The sequence below is a fragment of the Branchiostoma belcheri genome, unplaced genomic scaffold (genome assembly GCF_001625305.1).
Source record: "Branchiostoma belcheri isolate BF01 breed outbred unplaced genomic scaffold, Haploidv18h27 scaffold14, whole genome shotgun sequence".
In the NCBI taxonomy this organism is placed as follows: domain Eukaryota; kingdom Metazoa; phylum Chordata; class Leptocardii; order Amphioxiformes; family Branchiostomatidae; genus Branchiostoma; species Branchiostoma belcheri.
The window spans coordinates 120,635-136,474 of NW_017802824.1; the positions used below are offsets into that span (position 1 = coordinate 120,635).

A 15,840-nucleotide genomic window follows, 5' to 3' on the forward strand; every position below is an offset into this window, starting at 1 on the left:
CAAACTCATATATCTTTTCAATGTATTTGTGGCAATGATCATTTTCCAACTTGCTAGCTAGTCTTGCTATCTTGTCATATAATATGCTGTATTGCATTATACCACAAGAGTTATGCATGCAACAATTAAGGCCATGTTGATTTGATTATATGGATGACATCCTCCGGGAGCCCCAAAACTGATGCGCGCATGCGAATAAAAAAAAAGTTTTGCAAAAAAAAAAAGTTGCTTTCACTATGAAATCTACGTGGTCATGAAGGTTGAACAAATGGCACAGAATATGTTATGGCGAATAATCTACTCTTCGAATTCATTTCTTTACATTTTTGTCTTTTTTCCTTTGATTTTGGCATTCTACGACATTGGTATCGTTTCTAAATGTTTTCCTTGCAACTTATGGTATATTTTTGCTCATGTAGCAACTGTTTTGCACGATTTACAGTATGGTTGAAAACTTTTTTTTTGGGAAACGGCCGAAAATTCATGCGCGCGCGGATGTCATCCATATAATCAAATCAACATGGCCTTAGAGGGAATTCATTTAAGTGTAAAGGCGGGATTTGAGCTCTGCTAAATCAAGGAGGTTATCCCTTTGGCCAAGGAGGTTTAACTTCATTGTTTTGGCTAAATCCCGACCACGAAAGCAAGACGTCACCTAATGACATTTGTCAACCGCTTAGGGTCGATTGGCATGGAAGTGTAAGAAAACAGGATATCGAAAAAAGGGGGGAATTTCCACTGTTCACAGCGTTATTCTGTATTCATTTTTTTCAGTACAAACGGACACATAAGTGTAAAACCTTTGTCTAGACGGACACAATTAGAGTTGTTTACGACCTTCCTGTCATAAAATAATCTGTTAAAACATCTCTTTTGTATCCTTTATTCACCGTATTTCACACGCACATGGTGACGCGGTTTCTGATATTGATTGAAGAAAATCGCATCTCTGTGCCAATCGTTGAGAAAGGTCATTAGGTGACATCGATATCGTGATCAGGATGAGGTCCCGACAACTTTTAAACTGGATAGCTCAAATAAACCTCACTGACTTCGCTATGCAGAAAACGCCATGCAGACCACGAGACAAGTTATGCTGACTCCACGCAGTATGAATTCCAACACATGGTTTGCGTCACGAAATTTAGTATAGTGTATACAGTCAATCGAGGACATTATACACACAGTGTGTATAATGTCCTTGAGTCAATCAATACACAAGGACAGCCTTGCCGTAACACTATCAAACACGATCATCCAAGATTTTCAAATACCAATACTAGTAAACCGATACTAACAATTTTCTGTACCATTTTCTGGAGCGCGGTATTTTTTCTTGAAGGCAACGTGAAGCACGTTTATGTATTTATCTTGAAGGTGACGTGAAACATGTATTTGTATTCAAAGTGCGTGGAGCTAGCTCTGTGCGTAAAACAGCCTCGAAAAGACGGGCACTGTGTGTACATGTATCGTTCTCAGTGCGTGGGGCCGTATAGAACACTACCAAACGCGATCATCCAAGATTTACAAATAACATTAAACCGATCTAACCATTTTCTGGAGCGTGGTATTTTTTGAAGGCAACGGGAAGCACGTTTATGTATTTATCTTGAAGGTGACGTGAAACATGTATATGCATTCAAAGTGCGTGGAGCTAGCTCTGTGCGTAAAACAGCCTCGAAAAGACGGGCACTGTGTGTACATGTATCGTTCTCAGTGCGTGGGGCCGTATAGAACACTACCAAACGCGATCATCCAAGATTTACAAATAACATTAAACCGATCTAACCATTTTCTGGAGCGTGGTATTTTTTGAAGGCAACGGGAAGCACGTTTATGTATTTATCTTGAAGGTGACGTGAAACATGTATATGCATTCAAAGTGCGTGGAGCTAGCTCTGTGCGTAAAACAGCCTCGAGAAGACCGGCACTGTGTGTACATGTATGAGGGTCTGCATGCCCTTTTTCGTTAACCGTTATGGGCTATTTTAATTTACCGTTAATCGTTGCCGGCCCGCTCTAATTTAACGTTAAGCGTTATCAGTATATTCCTCGTGAAGCGTTATTGGTCGTTTTAATTCAACGTAAAACGTTATTTGTCATCCTAAATTCAGCGTTAAGCGTTAATGAATAATTCTTCGTTACGCCTAATTTTGCCTTTCAAAGTGCAGGAAAATGCGTCATTGAAGGTTCAAAATACAAAATTTCCCGGGGGAGAATGCCCCCGGACCCCCCTACATTGCTCGCGCCTTTGGCGCTCGACTCGCGCTTTTGCGCTCGGTCCCTTCGGCTCTAGCCAGAACCAGCTTTCCTGTCAATTTCCGGAAGTTTGCGGAGAGTTACAGAATTTTTTTTAAAGAATCCGTCAACCTTGACAGGCAAATTAACAAAAATCTTGAGTAAAATATGAAAACATCAGAAGGACCGACAAACACTCTCAACACCATGATTTTCCTCTCAAAATGTCGGAAATTGCGTTTTTGAAAGCTTAAAAATCCTAAATTTCCCGGGGGAGCATTCCCCCGGACCCCCCTACATTACGACGCTCCCCTCTCAAAATCCACTGGGCAGACTGAAAAAATGCAAGCTGGCTGACGTCGACTCGGACTCCCCTTTATTTGTGGACGCACTCGGGGACCAGGGCATGTGGGGAACACAGGGTACACATACCTTTAATGCGTGCTTCATTACATGTAAGATATACGTAATTTTGTCAGTGATCACCTTTTCTCACAAAGCGAGATACCAAATCCAGTGCAGCTCGAACAAAAAAAAGTCTCAATTTACCGTTAAGCGTTGCCGAACCGTCCTGAATTTACCGTTAAGCGTTATCGGTCCTGCTGAATTCACCGTTAACCGTTGCCAGGACCCCCCGCCCCCCATGCAGACCCTCATGTATCGTTCTCAGTGCGTGGGGCCGTAACAAGTTTAAACACGATATATTCTAGAGCGTGATTTCTTCATTGTAGGTGACGTGAACCATGTGTGTTCTTTGTGCACGGGGCTGTTTATTTCTCAAGACATTCATAGAGCTGGTTTGTTTTCTTGAAGTGACGTGAACCATGTATATGTATTTTTCTTGAAGGTGACGTAAACCAGGCATGTGCATTCATAGTGCGTAGAGCTAGCTCCATGGAGCTGTAAAAAATCTGCCTTAGGGCTGAAGTACTTACCTCCATGGAGCTGGCTCCATGGAGCTAGCTCCATGGAGATGAGTAGTACAGCCCCTATTGAAGTTACCTGTCAGTGAACTGGATATAGAACGGTTCCAAATCTTTCAGATTGTCCCCTCTTCTAAAACTCCAGGTAACTAGTCAAGTCAAGTCAAGGTTTATTGTACAACGATTGTCACGGGTACAATGTATGGCAAATAATAAAGGTACTAGTTGGTATGAGTCTATCATAATGCCTCATGAATGCGCTGTTTATTAAAAGTCTACATGGAGGTTTGCAGCGAGGGTCCGATTTTATCAATATAGTTTAGAACGCCTGTAATAATCATCCTCTCTTCTGAAAAGAGCAATTTTGGCCTACTAGACTAAGTATAACGTAATGAAACATCCTATATAATGACCGAGTTAAATTTGTCTCATGCAATCAATGTTATATTTCATAATTCAACTATCTCCTAGATATTTTGGCTATTTGTGGCAGCCAAACTTCGCTGCTAACGGCCTACAGCAAGAAATTGTATCTGGACTTGCTGCAAAATGCGTTTAAACACAGAAGTCGGTGATTTGGAGGCTCATCCTTTAGTCATCATGTGATTCCGTTTTTATGACCAATTTCTGTTTCGCTTCCCTTTCTACAGGTAGCACCATTTTTAAAAACGCAACAATAAATGTCTTTTAAATCTTGTATTTGTCCCATATCGTGACGGAAGTAAACTCGTGTCGATCGAACTTCTAAGCCACATATGGTTTTACGTTTTGGGGTTCAGTTCACATGGGCGTGTTTGGACATTGACGCATAAAAACGCTGTTCTGCCTTCCTTTCAAAAAGCAATGATGAGTGTCTACACAAGTAAGTGAACTGCACCTGACACATAAATGCTTCATTTCGTATGTCAGATAAAACTTGTTTTTTGCTGTAAAATGGCCGAGGTTAACTTGTCCCATCAATGGCAGTGACTTTCATATCTTAAACTGTTCCATACAACAGTTCAATTTAAGGGGCGAACCTTTTTGGGGGGGAACAAATTTTTCAGAACGCCTGAAATAATCACCCCCTTCTGAGGTGTCCGGACACATATGCTTGACAACGCTATTCTTTTACTTCCTTGCGAAAACTAATGACAGACTGATTACTGTGCTAACGTGTATTTCCTAAATCCAGAAACGAGATTATCAGATGTTGATGCATCTTGCACAAGCCCCATGAGGCCAAAGACGTTACTTACCCCACTTTGCCGAATAGATACATAATCATTTCGTTTGGCTTTTCTAACAATAACAAACTCTTGGGGAGGGTGGGAATTTGATAAAGTAAATAACGTTCATTCATTTTCAAAGGAACAGATAACCCATGGATGGCGTAACGTTTCTGTGTTAGACCTGTAAAGAAGCACCTCCTCCACCCATTCTGTAGATTTCACTACATGCATGTGTTAGGATCTAGGAACATCTGTTTTTCTTATAACTTGTAATAGAGACTGCTAGCACCGTATGAAATAATAATTACTCATTATCAGTCGTCGCCTTGGCAATGATTTTTTATTGTCTGCCTTGTTACCATTGGGATTGCCGAACGCAATAAACGCCCATTGGTCAATGAGTCCTGAGGTCGGATGTTCCCTGCAGGGTTTTTCGTCCATTTTCGACTGAGACCCCAGGGTAGCGCAAGCGCAGAAAGGAGGGCCTGGGAGGCACTCAGGTTGTCACGAGGTGACCAGGAGCATTTCCGGACCGTGTGTACTCTGGTCCGAGAAAAGTGTTATTCAAAAAGGCTGACAGACGCATCCGCGCATACCGCTTTGCTTCTTTACGGGCCCCGGCCTATGGCCCCCTCTTTTACCACTCATATCTTAACCCGAACAGAGGGCAAAGCGAGCGGGATTTGGTACTGTCCCTCCGCGACCGCGACATAACTTCGTCACTCCCCCCAGAAGTCTGTGAAGGAGGCTACATTTTTCGGCCGATTTCTACTGTTTATTCAGCCTGCAAAGGAGTCTGGAGGAAACTATTTGTGGCACAAACATCACACCAATGAAGCAAGTCGAAAGTCAAAACATTTTGCCGTTTATGTCACCTAGGTAAAAGCACGGAGGTAAAAAATCACTAATTTTTTATCTTCATGGTAGAAGCAATGGCATTATACAGTCTGTATTATGTCCTTGGTAGAAGCAAGGAGTAACCTCGATACCAAGACCTACAGCGCATTAGGCCCCGAGTTAGCCAGTGTACGGGACTCAGGGTCTATAACTGAGGGGGGCTGTGGTAAAATCGTCCGGGGCATGTTGGCCCTGGGGCCGAAAAGCTGGCCTATGTAAGCTCTAGAAACAGTCTGGCACCCAGGCTAGTTCGAAGCAGCCTGATAGAAAAAAAACCTTTCTGTAATATTTAAATCACAGCTCTTTAGTAAATACAGGCCTGCTAATCCATTGTTTTATCTGCCTATTTGAACCTATTAAGGGCCTCGTAATACGAGCCTCTGTCCGTTTTCTGAGAGAAATTTATTCATATGCCATAAATTGTTGAGCAAAACTAGCTAAAACAAAGCTAAAATAAATATTCTTCAGCCTTTTTAATGAAGACATTTGACTTTTGGGATTACAACTGTCTTTCCGTGTCATTTTGTGTTCTCTCTTTCAACCAAGCTCCTTTCAACAATGCGACAGTCCCTGGCTCACAGAACTGCGCATAACAATGCGTACTGATGCAAATGTGGATGACTTATAATTGTGTCTCACGGAGGTGCTAAAACGCCTAATTGATGGGACTGTCAACATAATGAATTGTGATTGATGGGAAATGGGCGAAATGTGCCTTTTCTGCTACAAATGTGCAGTACAAACTTTGAACCATTTTAAAGAACTATAGCCACCTTTCAGGAAAAAACTAAATTATGTCAAATGATGCGTTATGTCCTGTTCTACACCAAAAACATGTAAATATTTTGTTAAATGATTGCTACATTTTGTGCTGAGCCATTTTTTAAAGAGCTACCCTAATAAATTTATCAGTGATATTCATAAATAACGATTTTTTAAAAAAACAGGACAGGAAATGTTGTTTTAACCCTCCAGTTTCTGTCAGATGGTATGTGTTAGCAGATGTAGACAAAAAACTGCAAGTGTTGGACTTTAGGAATAGTTCTGCAAAGTCCATTTTTACCAAAAATAATGACATTATTATTTTCATAATCTTACCAAATCGACATAACATAACATTAACAACATCAAATTTATTTGGATGTACTGATATGCATGTATTTTATCTCCCCTGCAAATTTGAGACATTTTAAAACATGTATTGCCGAGTTATGACAATTTTCATTCAGGACCTAAGTGGTAGCTAGTATATGCTCTGGGCCGCCTTAGTTGTACTGAACATTTGGGAGAAGCACAAAATACAAACAGTTTAAAAAAAAAAAACTCACCAAGCCCAAGCACCATGTACAATTAATAAACAAGAATTTAGGGATCTCATACCTCCATGAAATATATGAGTTTTTGTTAATGTTTTTTTTTGTTTCATTGACTATGGAAATAAGATCGTAATTAGCATAATCAGGATTAATTTATGGGTCTCTAAATTCAAATTTTTGTGCAAAATTCCTCTCCATTGTCGAACTTTATTTCAACATGTCCTCATTAAGTATGCAAATGACCGCCACATTAACATAATATATGTATAGTGGTGTTAACCTTTAAGTAACTTACACATGTCAGAAGGGATAAAATTCCCATCATTCACCGAAAAGGAGTCACAGAATGTTCACATAAATTATGCACATTAGGCCATTTGCATTATTGGCATCTGTTGATGTTTCGCCAGCCACAGATTTAATAGATTACATGTATAAAAGTACTATTATATAAAACACTGTAATTATAGAACAACGTGTTTGGGGGTCCAACCCCGCACCACTTGTTCCTTACATGAAAAGCTATCCAGCTACTATCCAGTCAAGGCCAAATAGTTCTGCTGCAGGACTAAGGTCAGCCACAAGGAGGTTGGCATTTCACCTTGATCTTTGTCTTCATAAGACCTACTAACAAATCATAAATCATCACATCAGAGATGTGAAGGCCTTCCCTTCAGTGTCACTCGACTCAGACCACAGACTGATAAGAGGGAAAATGAAAATACACCTACCAAAATGCCCAAAGAAAACTGTGAGAAAGAGAGTCAAAACTGAAAATCTGGAGGTTGTTAAAGAACACATCGAAGAACAACTACAAAACAAAATAGACAACATCAAAGGAGAAAACGTAGATGACCATTGGAACTCCTTAAAAAGTTGCCTTCAAGACATACAAGAGAATGTGGTAGGAATGACTGTTGTAGGTAACCCAAAAAAGAAAAGAACTGGATGGTGGACGGAAGAGGTTAGAACAGCAGTAGCGGATAAAAACAAATGTTTCAAACAATGGCTGAAAGAGAGGACACCTGAAAGTAGAGCAGCATATGTACAACACAGAAACAATGTCCAGCGAATTAAAAGAAGAGCCCAGAAAGAAATGTGGGAAAACATAGGAAAGGACCTACAGGAAGATAGCCAGGGAACCAAGAAACTGTTGTACAGTATGTCTAAAGACTACAAAAATAGGTCTAATGACAAGCCCAAAAATTCCACCTTAAAGAGCAAAGAAGGGAACCTGATAACAGGACAAAATAATATCACAGACAGATGGAACGAGTATTTCCAAGACTTGCTGAACATTGTTGATGAGGAAACACATGATGCAGACAATAATCAGGTGCCAGTAGAAACCCTGCTCACAGAAGAAATAGATGATGCCATAACATTAGAGGAAGTAGAAACAGCTTTAAAGCTGACAAAGAACAACAAAGCTCCAGGCCCTGATGATATTCCCATCGAAACAGTAAAAGCAGGAGGAGAAACTATGAAGCATATGCTGCTAGACATGTTTAACCATGCATGGAAATCTGGGAAAGTGCCAGCAGAATGTAATAAATCTGTCATATGTCCTATCTTTAAGAACAAAGGAGATCCCCTTGAGTGCAAAAACTACAGGGGTATATCACTTATGAGCCATATTGGTAAACTATATGAAAGAATCCTGGAAAGACGACTGAGACAGAAAACAGAAAGTCTGCTCAGTGAAAGCCAATGCGGCTTCAGAAAAGGCAGGGGAACTATAGACCAAATAGCAGCGCTGAGACTGTTTATGGAAAAGAGTTGGGAATACTCAATTGAACAACACATATGTTTCCTCGATCTGGAGAAAGCATTTGACAGAATACCAAGAGAGAAGATGTGGACAGTCATAAAAGAAACTGGAATAAGTCTCAGACTCCTTAGAGCCATAAGAAGTACATATGAAAACCAGTGCAGCACTGTACTAGGTGGCACCGCATACTTTGACACCAATACTGGTGTGCGCCAAGGAAGCGTCCTTTCTCCACTCCTCTTCATTATTTACTTTAACCATACAATCCAGGTCATAGAAAGAAAGGACTTTGAAATAGAACGATTTGGATATGCGGATGACATCGCACAGACTGGGAATAGCATACGGAAACTACAAAGAGTTATGTCCCAGTGGGATCAAGAACTGTCTAGAGCGAGCTTGAAACTAAGCTATGAGAAAACAGAGTATATGAGAGTCGGCCGAAAACAAAGTAAGGGCTCCATATCGGTCAACAACCATACTCTCAAACGAACAACTAGCTTCAACTACCTAGGCAGTAAAATGACCTCTGATAATATGACTGAAGAGGAGATTAACAACAGGATCACCAAATTCACTAAGAACTTATGTGCCCTTTATCCTCTACTGAAAGAGAAATGCATACCCAGAGACGTTAAAACCTGTATTTATACTACAATATTGAGACCTGTATTGTTATACGGAAGCGAAATCTGGACTCTAACTCAAAAACTAAAAAGTAGGATACAAGCTACTGAAATGCGAGTGTTACGACTCATCTATGGTGTCACAAAAAGAGACAAAATCAGGAATGACATCATCCGTGGAGCACTTTCAGTTGAGTCAGTACTCTCCATTGTGGAAAGAAACCAACTGAGATGGTTTGGACACCTACACAGGATGCCGGAAGATAGGGATGTGAAGAGAATCTTTAATTGGAAACCCAAAAAGAAAAGACCAGCCGGCAGGCCAAGAAAAAGATGGTTGGACCAGATCATTGAAATCACCAGAAGAGAAGAGCCAGACTTCCAAGTAGTTAAAGAAATAGCTGAAGATAGAACAGAGTGGAAAAGACTGACCAAGAGGCTGACAACTTACAGGCCTAAGGCCTAAAGGCGTCAGGGTGAGAAGGTGAGACATGTATAAAAGTACTATTATATAAAACACTGTAATTATAGAACAACGTGTTTGGGGGTCCAACCCCGCACCACTTGTTCCTTACATGAAAAGCTATCCAGCTACTATCCAGTCAAGGCCAAATAGTTCTGCTGCAGGACTAAGGTCAGCCACAAGGAGGTTGGCATTTCACCTTGATCTTTGTCTTCATAAGACCTACTAACAAATCATAAATCATCACAATCCATAAGGCATTCTTACGTTATGCTGACCACAAAGTTGCAAACACATACACACACCCACGCACGCACGTACAGACAGACCAAAAACAATACCTCTATTTTACATGGAAGTAATTAGTAGACACTAACCACAAGCAGACGATCCAGACGATCCGGAGTTACGGGTCGTGGTACCTCCAGGGCAGTCCGTGCAGCCGTCTGACCCCGCTGTGCTACTGTATTGTCCGGCAGGACAGTCCGTGCAGCCGTCTGACCCCGATGTGCTACTGTATTGTCCGGCAGGACAGGCCTCGCAACCTGTGGAGCTTGTTGTATTGCTGTACTGCCCGGCAGGACAGATCTTACAACCCGTGGATCCTACTGCCTCGCTGTACTTTCCCGCTGGGCAGTCTAAACAGCTTGTTGACCCCCCGCCTGTGCTGTACTTCCCGGCAGGACACTTCTGACAGGTCTCTGCTGCTGAAGAATTGCTAAACTCCCCTGCTGCACACGGCACGCACATTGTCCTGTTGTCGTTACTGGCCGTTCCCGCTGGACAGATGTCTTCCCGCTCGTCCCCCAGCTTACAAGCATGGCCGGGACGACATTGGTGGCAGGTTAAGGCATTGTTGCTATCAGCTGTAAAAAAAAAATATATATATACGACTTAGCAAAAATAAAAGTAGTTTTAAAAAATAGTTTATTTTAGGAACGTGACATCTAACTTCATTTATCATTGCAGTAGCATTATGCACAAGAAGGATTTGTCGTCTCTAATTCTGTTCTCAAACATCAAGTTTGTTGTGTGTATCATTTTAGAACGTCTTTTAAAAAAGCCAACGATGCTTAGCTGTTTAACTATGTATAAAACCACTGTCTTTCAAATTTCACACGTCTATACGTCACGTTTCGGGGACAGGTATAACAGACCATACCTCACATATGGCGAAATTTTCGGATACGTTCCAAAATGATGTACGTTTTGCTATACGTTGTGTATATGACATCATTTACGTGTTCAAATTACTGAGGTAAAACAAGTCACGTTTTCAGGTAAATACGCCCTTTTTTGCCAATACCCAATGTATCCCGACCATACACGGAAATTGCAGAACCACGTGGCTCTGGCGTGTGGTGTAGCGGTAGAGTGCGCGATTCGGAACCTAGAGGTCCCGGGTTCGCGTCCTGACATGCCACGGATATTGTGCCCTTGAGAAAGGCACTTAACATGACTTTCCCCACTTCGCTCAGGTGAAAATGAGTATTGTCCTGTCATGTATTTGTACCCTCTGTTGGTGGCGGCATTAATATAAGTTGAAAAACTTGAGTGTGCCGTCACCACGTCTGGTGATTACATGTTGGAATAAAAAAAAACATGGCTCATAACTCATCAAAAACTCACCGCGTTAACCTTGATTCACCCACTGTAATTGTAGCGCACAGACCATGGGTATTGTTTTTCAATTATTTTGGTCTTTTCGCCGCTGATTTCTGTACCAAAGTCTGTGACTGCATTGTCTAGAGGGTCCATAGAATTTATTATCTCTTCCTCTTTCCCAGCTAACCGGTCAATGTAATCGGCAAATCGTAACTTTGTCACCTGTCTAACGCATACATTGTGTTAAAAGTTCTTTAGGGCCTCGTCCATAATTCTTTCTAAAATATATTAAAAATCGGGGAGGGGGGCAGAAGGTAGCCCTGGTGCACGCTTACATTCGTGCGAAACCATCTACCGATGCTGCCGTTAAGGAGTACTGCACTGATTGCCTTGTTATAGAGGTTGTCGATTGTCTATACCAAGATCATGTAGTTTATGTTGTATTTCCTCATTGTTAAACATAGTGCCGGAAGCCAGGGAACCAGCTAATCAGGGGAGAGTCATTTTAGGCATCACGGTCGTATTCATGGATCAAATTGGAATCCAATGTAAATCACATTTGATTCGTAAATCATTTTGATTCGAAAGTTAGACATGGCCTAAATCTTGTCAGAGTGTCCCGAAGACAAGTAGAACATGTCCGGCTGGCGTTCGGGAACAACATTGGGGGAAGGTCGTGAATGTGTGACAGGGCTAAATTCTATGGTCAAATTTTAAAGCAGGGGCCCGGTCGGGTTTTTGAATGAGTGAAAAATGAAAATAAATTCATATCAAAATGAGCACAGGTTATACTTAACACCGATCAGATTATTATTGGAATGAGCAGAGCACTTTGGACTAATGCCTCTAACCGTTTATAGCTTAGAGGTACATATGCAATCTTTTGTCACAAACTTCTCTGTTACATAGCGGATCATAATGACCCCCAGCGGGGGTCTTCACGCTTCGTTGAAAATTGAAAAATCTCAAGATTTATTCCAAAGATCTCAATATTTTATACGAAATCTGGAGATTTTCCATGACAATCTCAAGATCTTTCATAAAATCTTGAGATGAAAATGAAGAGATCTCAAGATCTTTCCGAGAAGGAATCTTGAGATTTTTTCCATAGCATCTCAAGATGCTTTGAAAAATATCAAGATTGTTTAAATGATCTCAAGATTTATCAAGCAAACTTGAAAGAAATGTTGAAATTGCTGCCTTAACTTGATATGAATCATTAACAAAAGTACTCCGACTGCTTCTTTTGTTACATTTGGTATCAATTCAGACCGAATGATAGGGTTTTATATGTATAAAAAAAGTACGGTAACCTTGCTATATTGGTTCGATCTTCATAATATGTCTTATGATTATCTTTTAAACTTTTAATGGGTTTGTGTGTGCCATACGTTTCGTCCTCACAAAGTACCCAGATGAGCCCCTCTTAAAAATATGAGCACATCTTATGGCAATTTTAATTTGCCTCCCAAAAAAGAATGTCTTTACTTATATACATATACTAGAGGTCGGAGATCTCATGTCTTCGTCAGAGGGACATTGTTCTAGATAATTGAACAGTGTATTCTTTCCTTTTTTCCAATAATCAATTTGGTCTAGACTACAAAAGAATCGCTGTAGTCGGCTGGACTCCTTTTTTTGTACGGAACACCCTGAAACGGTTTGCCACAGATTTACAGTCACATTGTCACCCGTGTTAGGCCCCCCTATGTTTTTCGATTTTTGACTGTTACGAGTACCGAAAAAAAAACTGTTGCAAGAAATTCTGCTTACTGTATTATGATCAAAGTGTCACGACAGTGTTGCAAAGTATAATGTGATGAAAGGGAAGATTTAGAACAGGGTGACTACTACTGTTTAGCGGAGATTTATTGTTTTTTTTACGAATACAAGACTTATTTGTTGTTGCACTATGTTATTTAATTCAATTTGTGTGCTATCATTTGTACTTGGTATTTTCCAAACCTAGATCTTCTTTTATTTGCCCTTCATGTAGCACTGAATTTAAGGTCTCCACCGGACGTCATCCATAAAAATTACTTGGTTTAGCATTAGGGAATGATCTGACGCATGTCCAACAATTCCTCCTCCCAGTAGTTATTATAGAACAGCAAACACAAAAGGTCCACTGCAGCAACGTTGGGACCCTCCATGAGGCCCGATTTCGAACTTGATCTTGGCCTCTATAACGGTAACCTGCCTACCAAAAATCATGAACATTCATTTAAATATACTCGAGTTATTTTGCTAACAAGCGACGAACACAAAAGGTCCACTGCAGTGACGTAGGGACGTTCCACGAAGCCCAAAATTGTAATCTGCCTGCCAAAAATCATGGACGTCGAATCATGCCTTCAAGAGTTATTTTGCTAAATTAGCAGTTACCCACAATACGGCGAGACAATTCCATAGTCTTTCAGACGAAGACAATAAACATGACAAACCCTTCACAGCTTTCTGCCCAGGTCTACATCCTTCTACACAGCGTCCCTCATGTTGATACTTGCAGGTGTCACAGTCTGTTGTAGCAGGTCCGGAGCAGGTCCTTTTCCCTTCATTACTGACGTCTTTACAAAAGCTGCTGCATTCTACATAGAAATATGCTTTCGCTTAAAAAAGTACATGTATTCAATAGGTAAAAAAAAATAGTGACTTGGAATATGCTAACACTGGACGGACCTTAGGTTAACAAACTTCTTTAAACAATGTTGCTGAAATAAATCTGACAAGATTGTGTGATTTAATATTATGGTAGCAATCACGAAAAAGGCGAGTTCTTTAAATAGAATAGACAATAGAATTCACAAAGCTTATCACAAAGAATGTGCCAGAATTAATTTACAATTCAGTGGAAATTAATTGACATTTACACTCTGCAGTGATTATTTACCATTTGTTGCGTAAAATATATTACAACATACTTTTGCACACGTTGTTATCATCAAAGTGTGTCAGAGGGCACTCCGTCACACAGTCCACAACACCATCAGGGCGGGTTTCTTCCATCCTCTTAATGCCTAGAGAGAAAACAAATATTAACAAAAGCACCTTTTTATTATATATAATCTTCAGGAAAATCTACTCACAACTCACACGACGCGAACGCTATATTGTTTTTATAGAACATAAATGTCATTTTAGAGCAAAAACAATACTAACTATTTTTGCTAGGGTTTAAAGCAACTATAAATCTAGTGTCTATAATACTTCTATCCGAATTCACCTTCAATATAAAACAACAAAAGACTAATCATTGAATCCGAATTAAAACATATGAAACCTCTATTGAAATAGTGTATGTACGCATTACTTACATGAACATGCTTTTGTAGTAGTGTCAGATTTCATGTGCTGTGGACACTGCGCGACGCATTCGAAATCACCAGTCTGTCCCTCTCTGTAGGGGTAGGACACCTTCATATGTTTACAGGCGATGCAGTCAGTTGGAGAGTTGGATCCACTAGTGCGGCATCCTGTGTAGAAAAAAAAAACGAAATGCATGACCTTTTCTTTTCGTACAAAATGATTCTATGGTGGCCATGTATTTATCATATTTTATCCAAGGCAGAAAACTGCACCGATACAAAAACATGGCTCGGCAAGAAAAATGAAATAGATTAAAATGGTGAATCCAGGAGTTTTCAGAATTTAAGAGACATGCCAAAAGAAATGAAGCAAAAAAAAAAAACTTGTCAAAATGGTGGTACAATTTGACACTTAAATGATGAATGCAGGATTAAATAACACACAAGATTCCATGTCTGTATGATTGCAGTGCACATGTGTTCACTGTTTTGATAATCTTCAAGGCTAGTATAAGCAATCATTAAGGTATAATACCTGACTAGGTATACGTAGCGCAACAAAACAAGCAAGCAAGGTTACATCAAAATGCAATGACGAACGTACCGTTGCACTCGGAGTGACATTTTTGTTGACAGACTCCGTTGATCACCTCCGTCCCTTCCCGGCAGATGATGAAGTCCTTTGCCGGCTTGTCCAGCAGCGACAGCCCCATCACCTTGACAGGAGACTCCCCACTGCCGAAGGAATAGTACCGCAGGGACGCCACCTCGTTGAATGTAAAACTTAACCAGACGTGGGGACGCTCCTATCATAATTTTAGTAAAAAAACATATTGATAATGTTTTGTCCAAAAAAACTATGCATTTCTGTCAATGTACGAATGCCTAAAGTTTGAACTACATATACACACCTCGTTGTCAGGCGTCTTGCCGTATTGAATGACTGTTGTCTTCTCGTCCACATCTTCAGTCACACAGACAAAGTACGACTGGTACAGGGTTGCCGAACCCAGACCGCCGGAGTTGTCATTTAGCTGGGTGGTTTGTAGTCGAAGTGCCTACATGTTTGTGTGAAACATGTTCTTACTGTTAGTCCCATTACACATTACTGTGCACAGCGGTAACTTTAGTAATACTTAAGTTTACAATATCTTAACCGAATGTATCGGAAAAAACATTCCTGATAAGTTCAGGAAAGTGTCTGCTCCAGATACAACTCTGTAAATAGTCTACAGAATAGCTTCATGCTGATATCTTAAACTACTGACATCCTCCTTACTTTTTTGTCCCATGGATGAATAGCTAAATATCTAATGCTCAGACTGATGCGCATATCTCAGCCTTTAAAAAAATCCGTGACCTACAAATCCGTGACTCCGAACAAAACTACATGTTAGTGAATGCTACTCAAGAAGAAGAATATATATAGAAAGAAAGACAAAATTATACTCTAATCCTAATTGTACGTAAAATACTTTGTGTATG

General features: G+C 40.4%; 1 protein-coding gene across 1 annotated transcript in view; it reads right to left on the reverse strand.

The window, feature by feature from the left end:
* LOC109464494 overlaps positions 1-15,840 on the reverse strand; it is a 246,415-nt gene that overhangs the window by 99,206 nt on the left and 131,369 nt on the right. Inside the window, exons 20-25 of the mRNA XM_019761502.1 lie at positions 15,502-15,506; positions 15,267-15,413; positions 14,960-15,161; positions 14,365-14,523; positions 13,972-14,067; positions 13,495-13,638 (exon numbers count right to left, since the gene is read on the reverse strand). Of these exons, the coding sequence (XP_019617061.1) occupies positions 13,495-13,638; positions 13,972-14,067; positions 14,365-14,523; positions 14,960-15,161; positions 15,267-15,413; positions 15,502-15,506 (753 nt within the window). The remainder of the gene's footprint in view (positions 1-13,494; positions 13,639-13,971; positions 14,068-14,364; positions 14,524-14,959; positions 15,162-15,266; positions 15,414-15,501; positions 15,507-15,840) is intronic.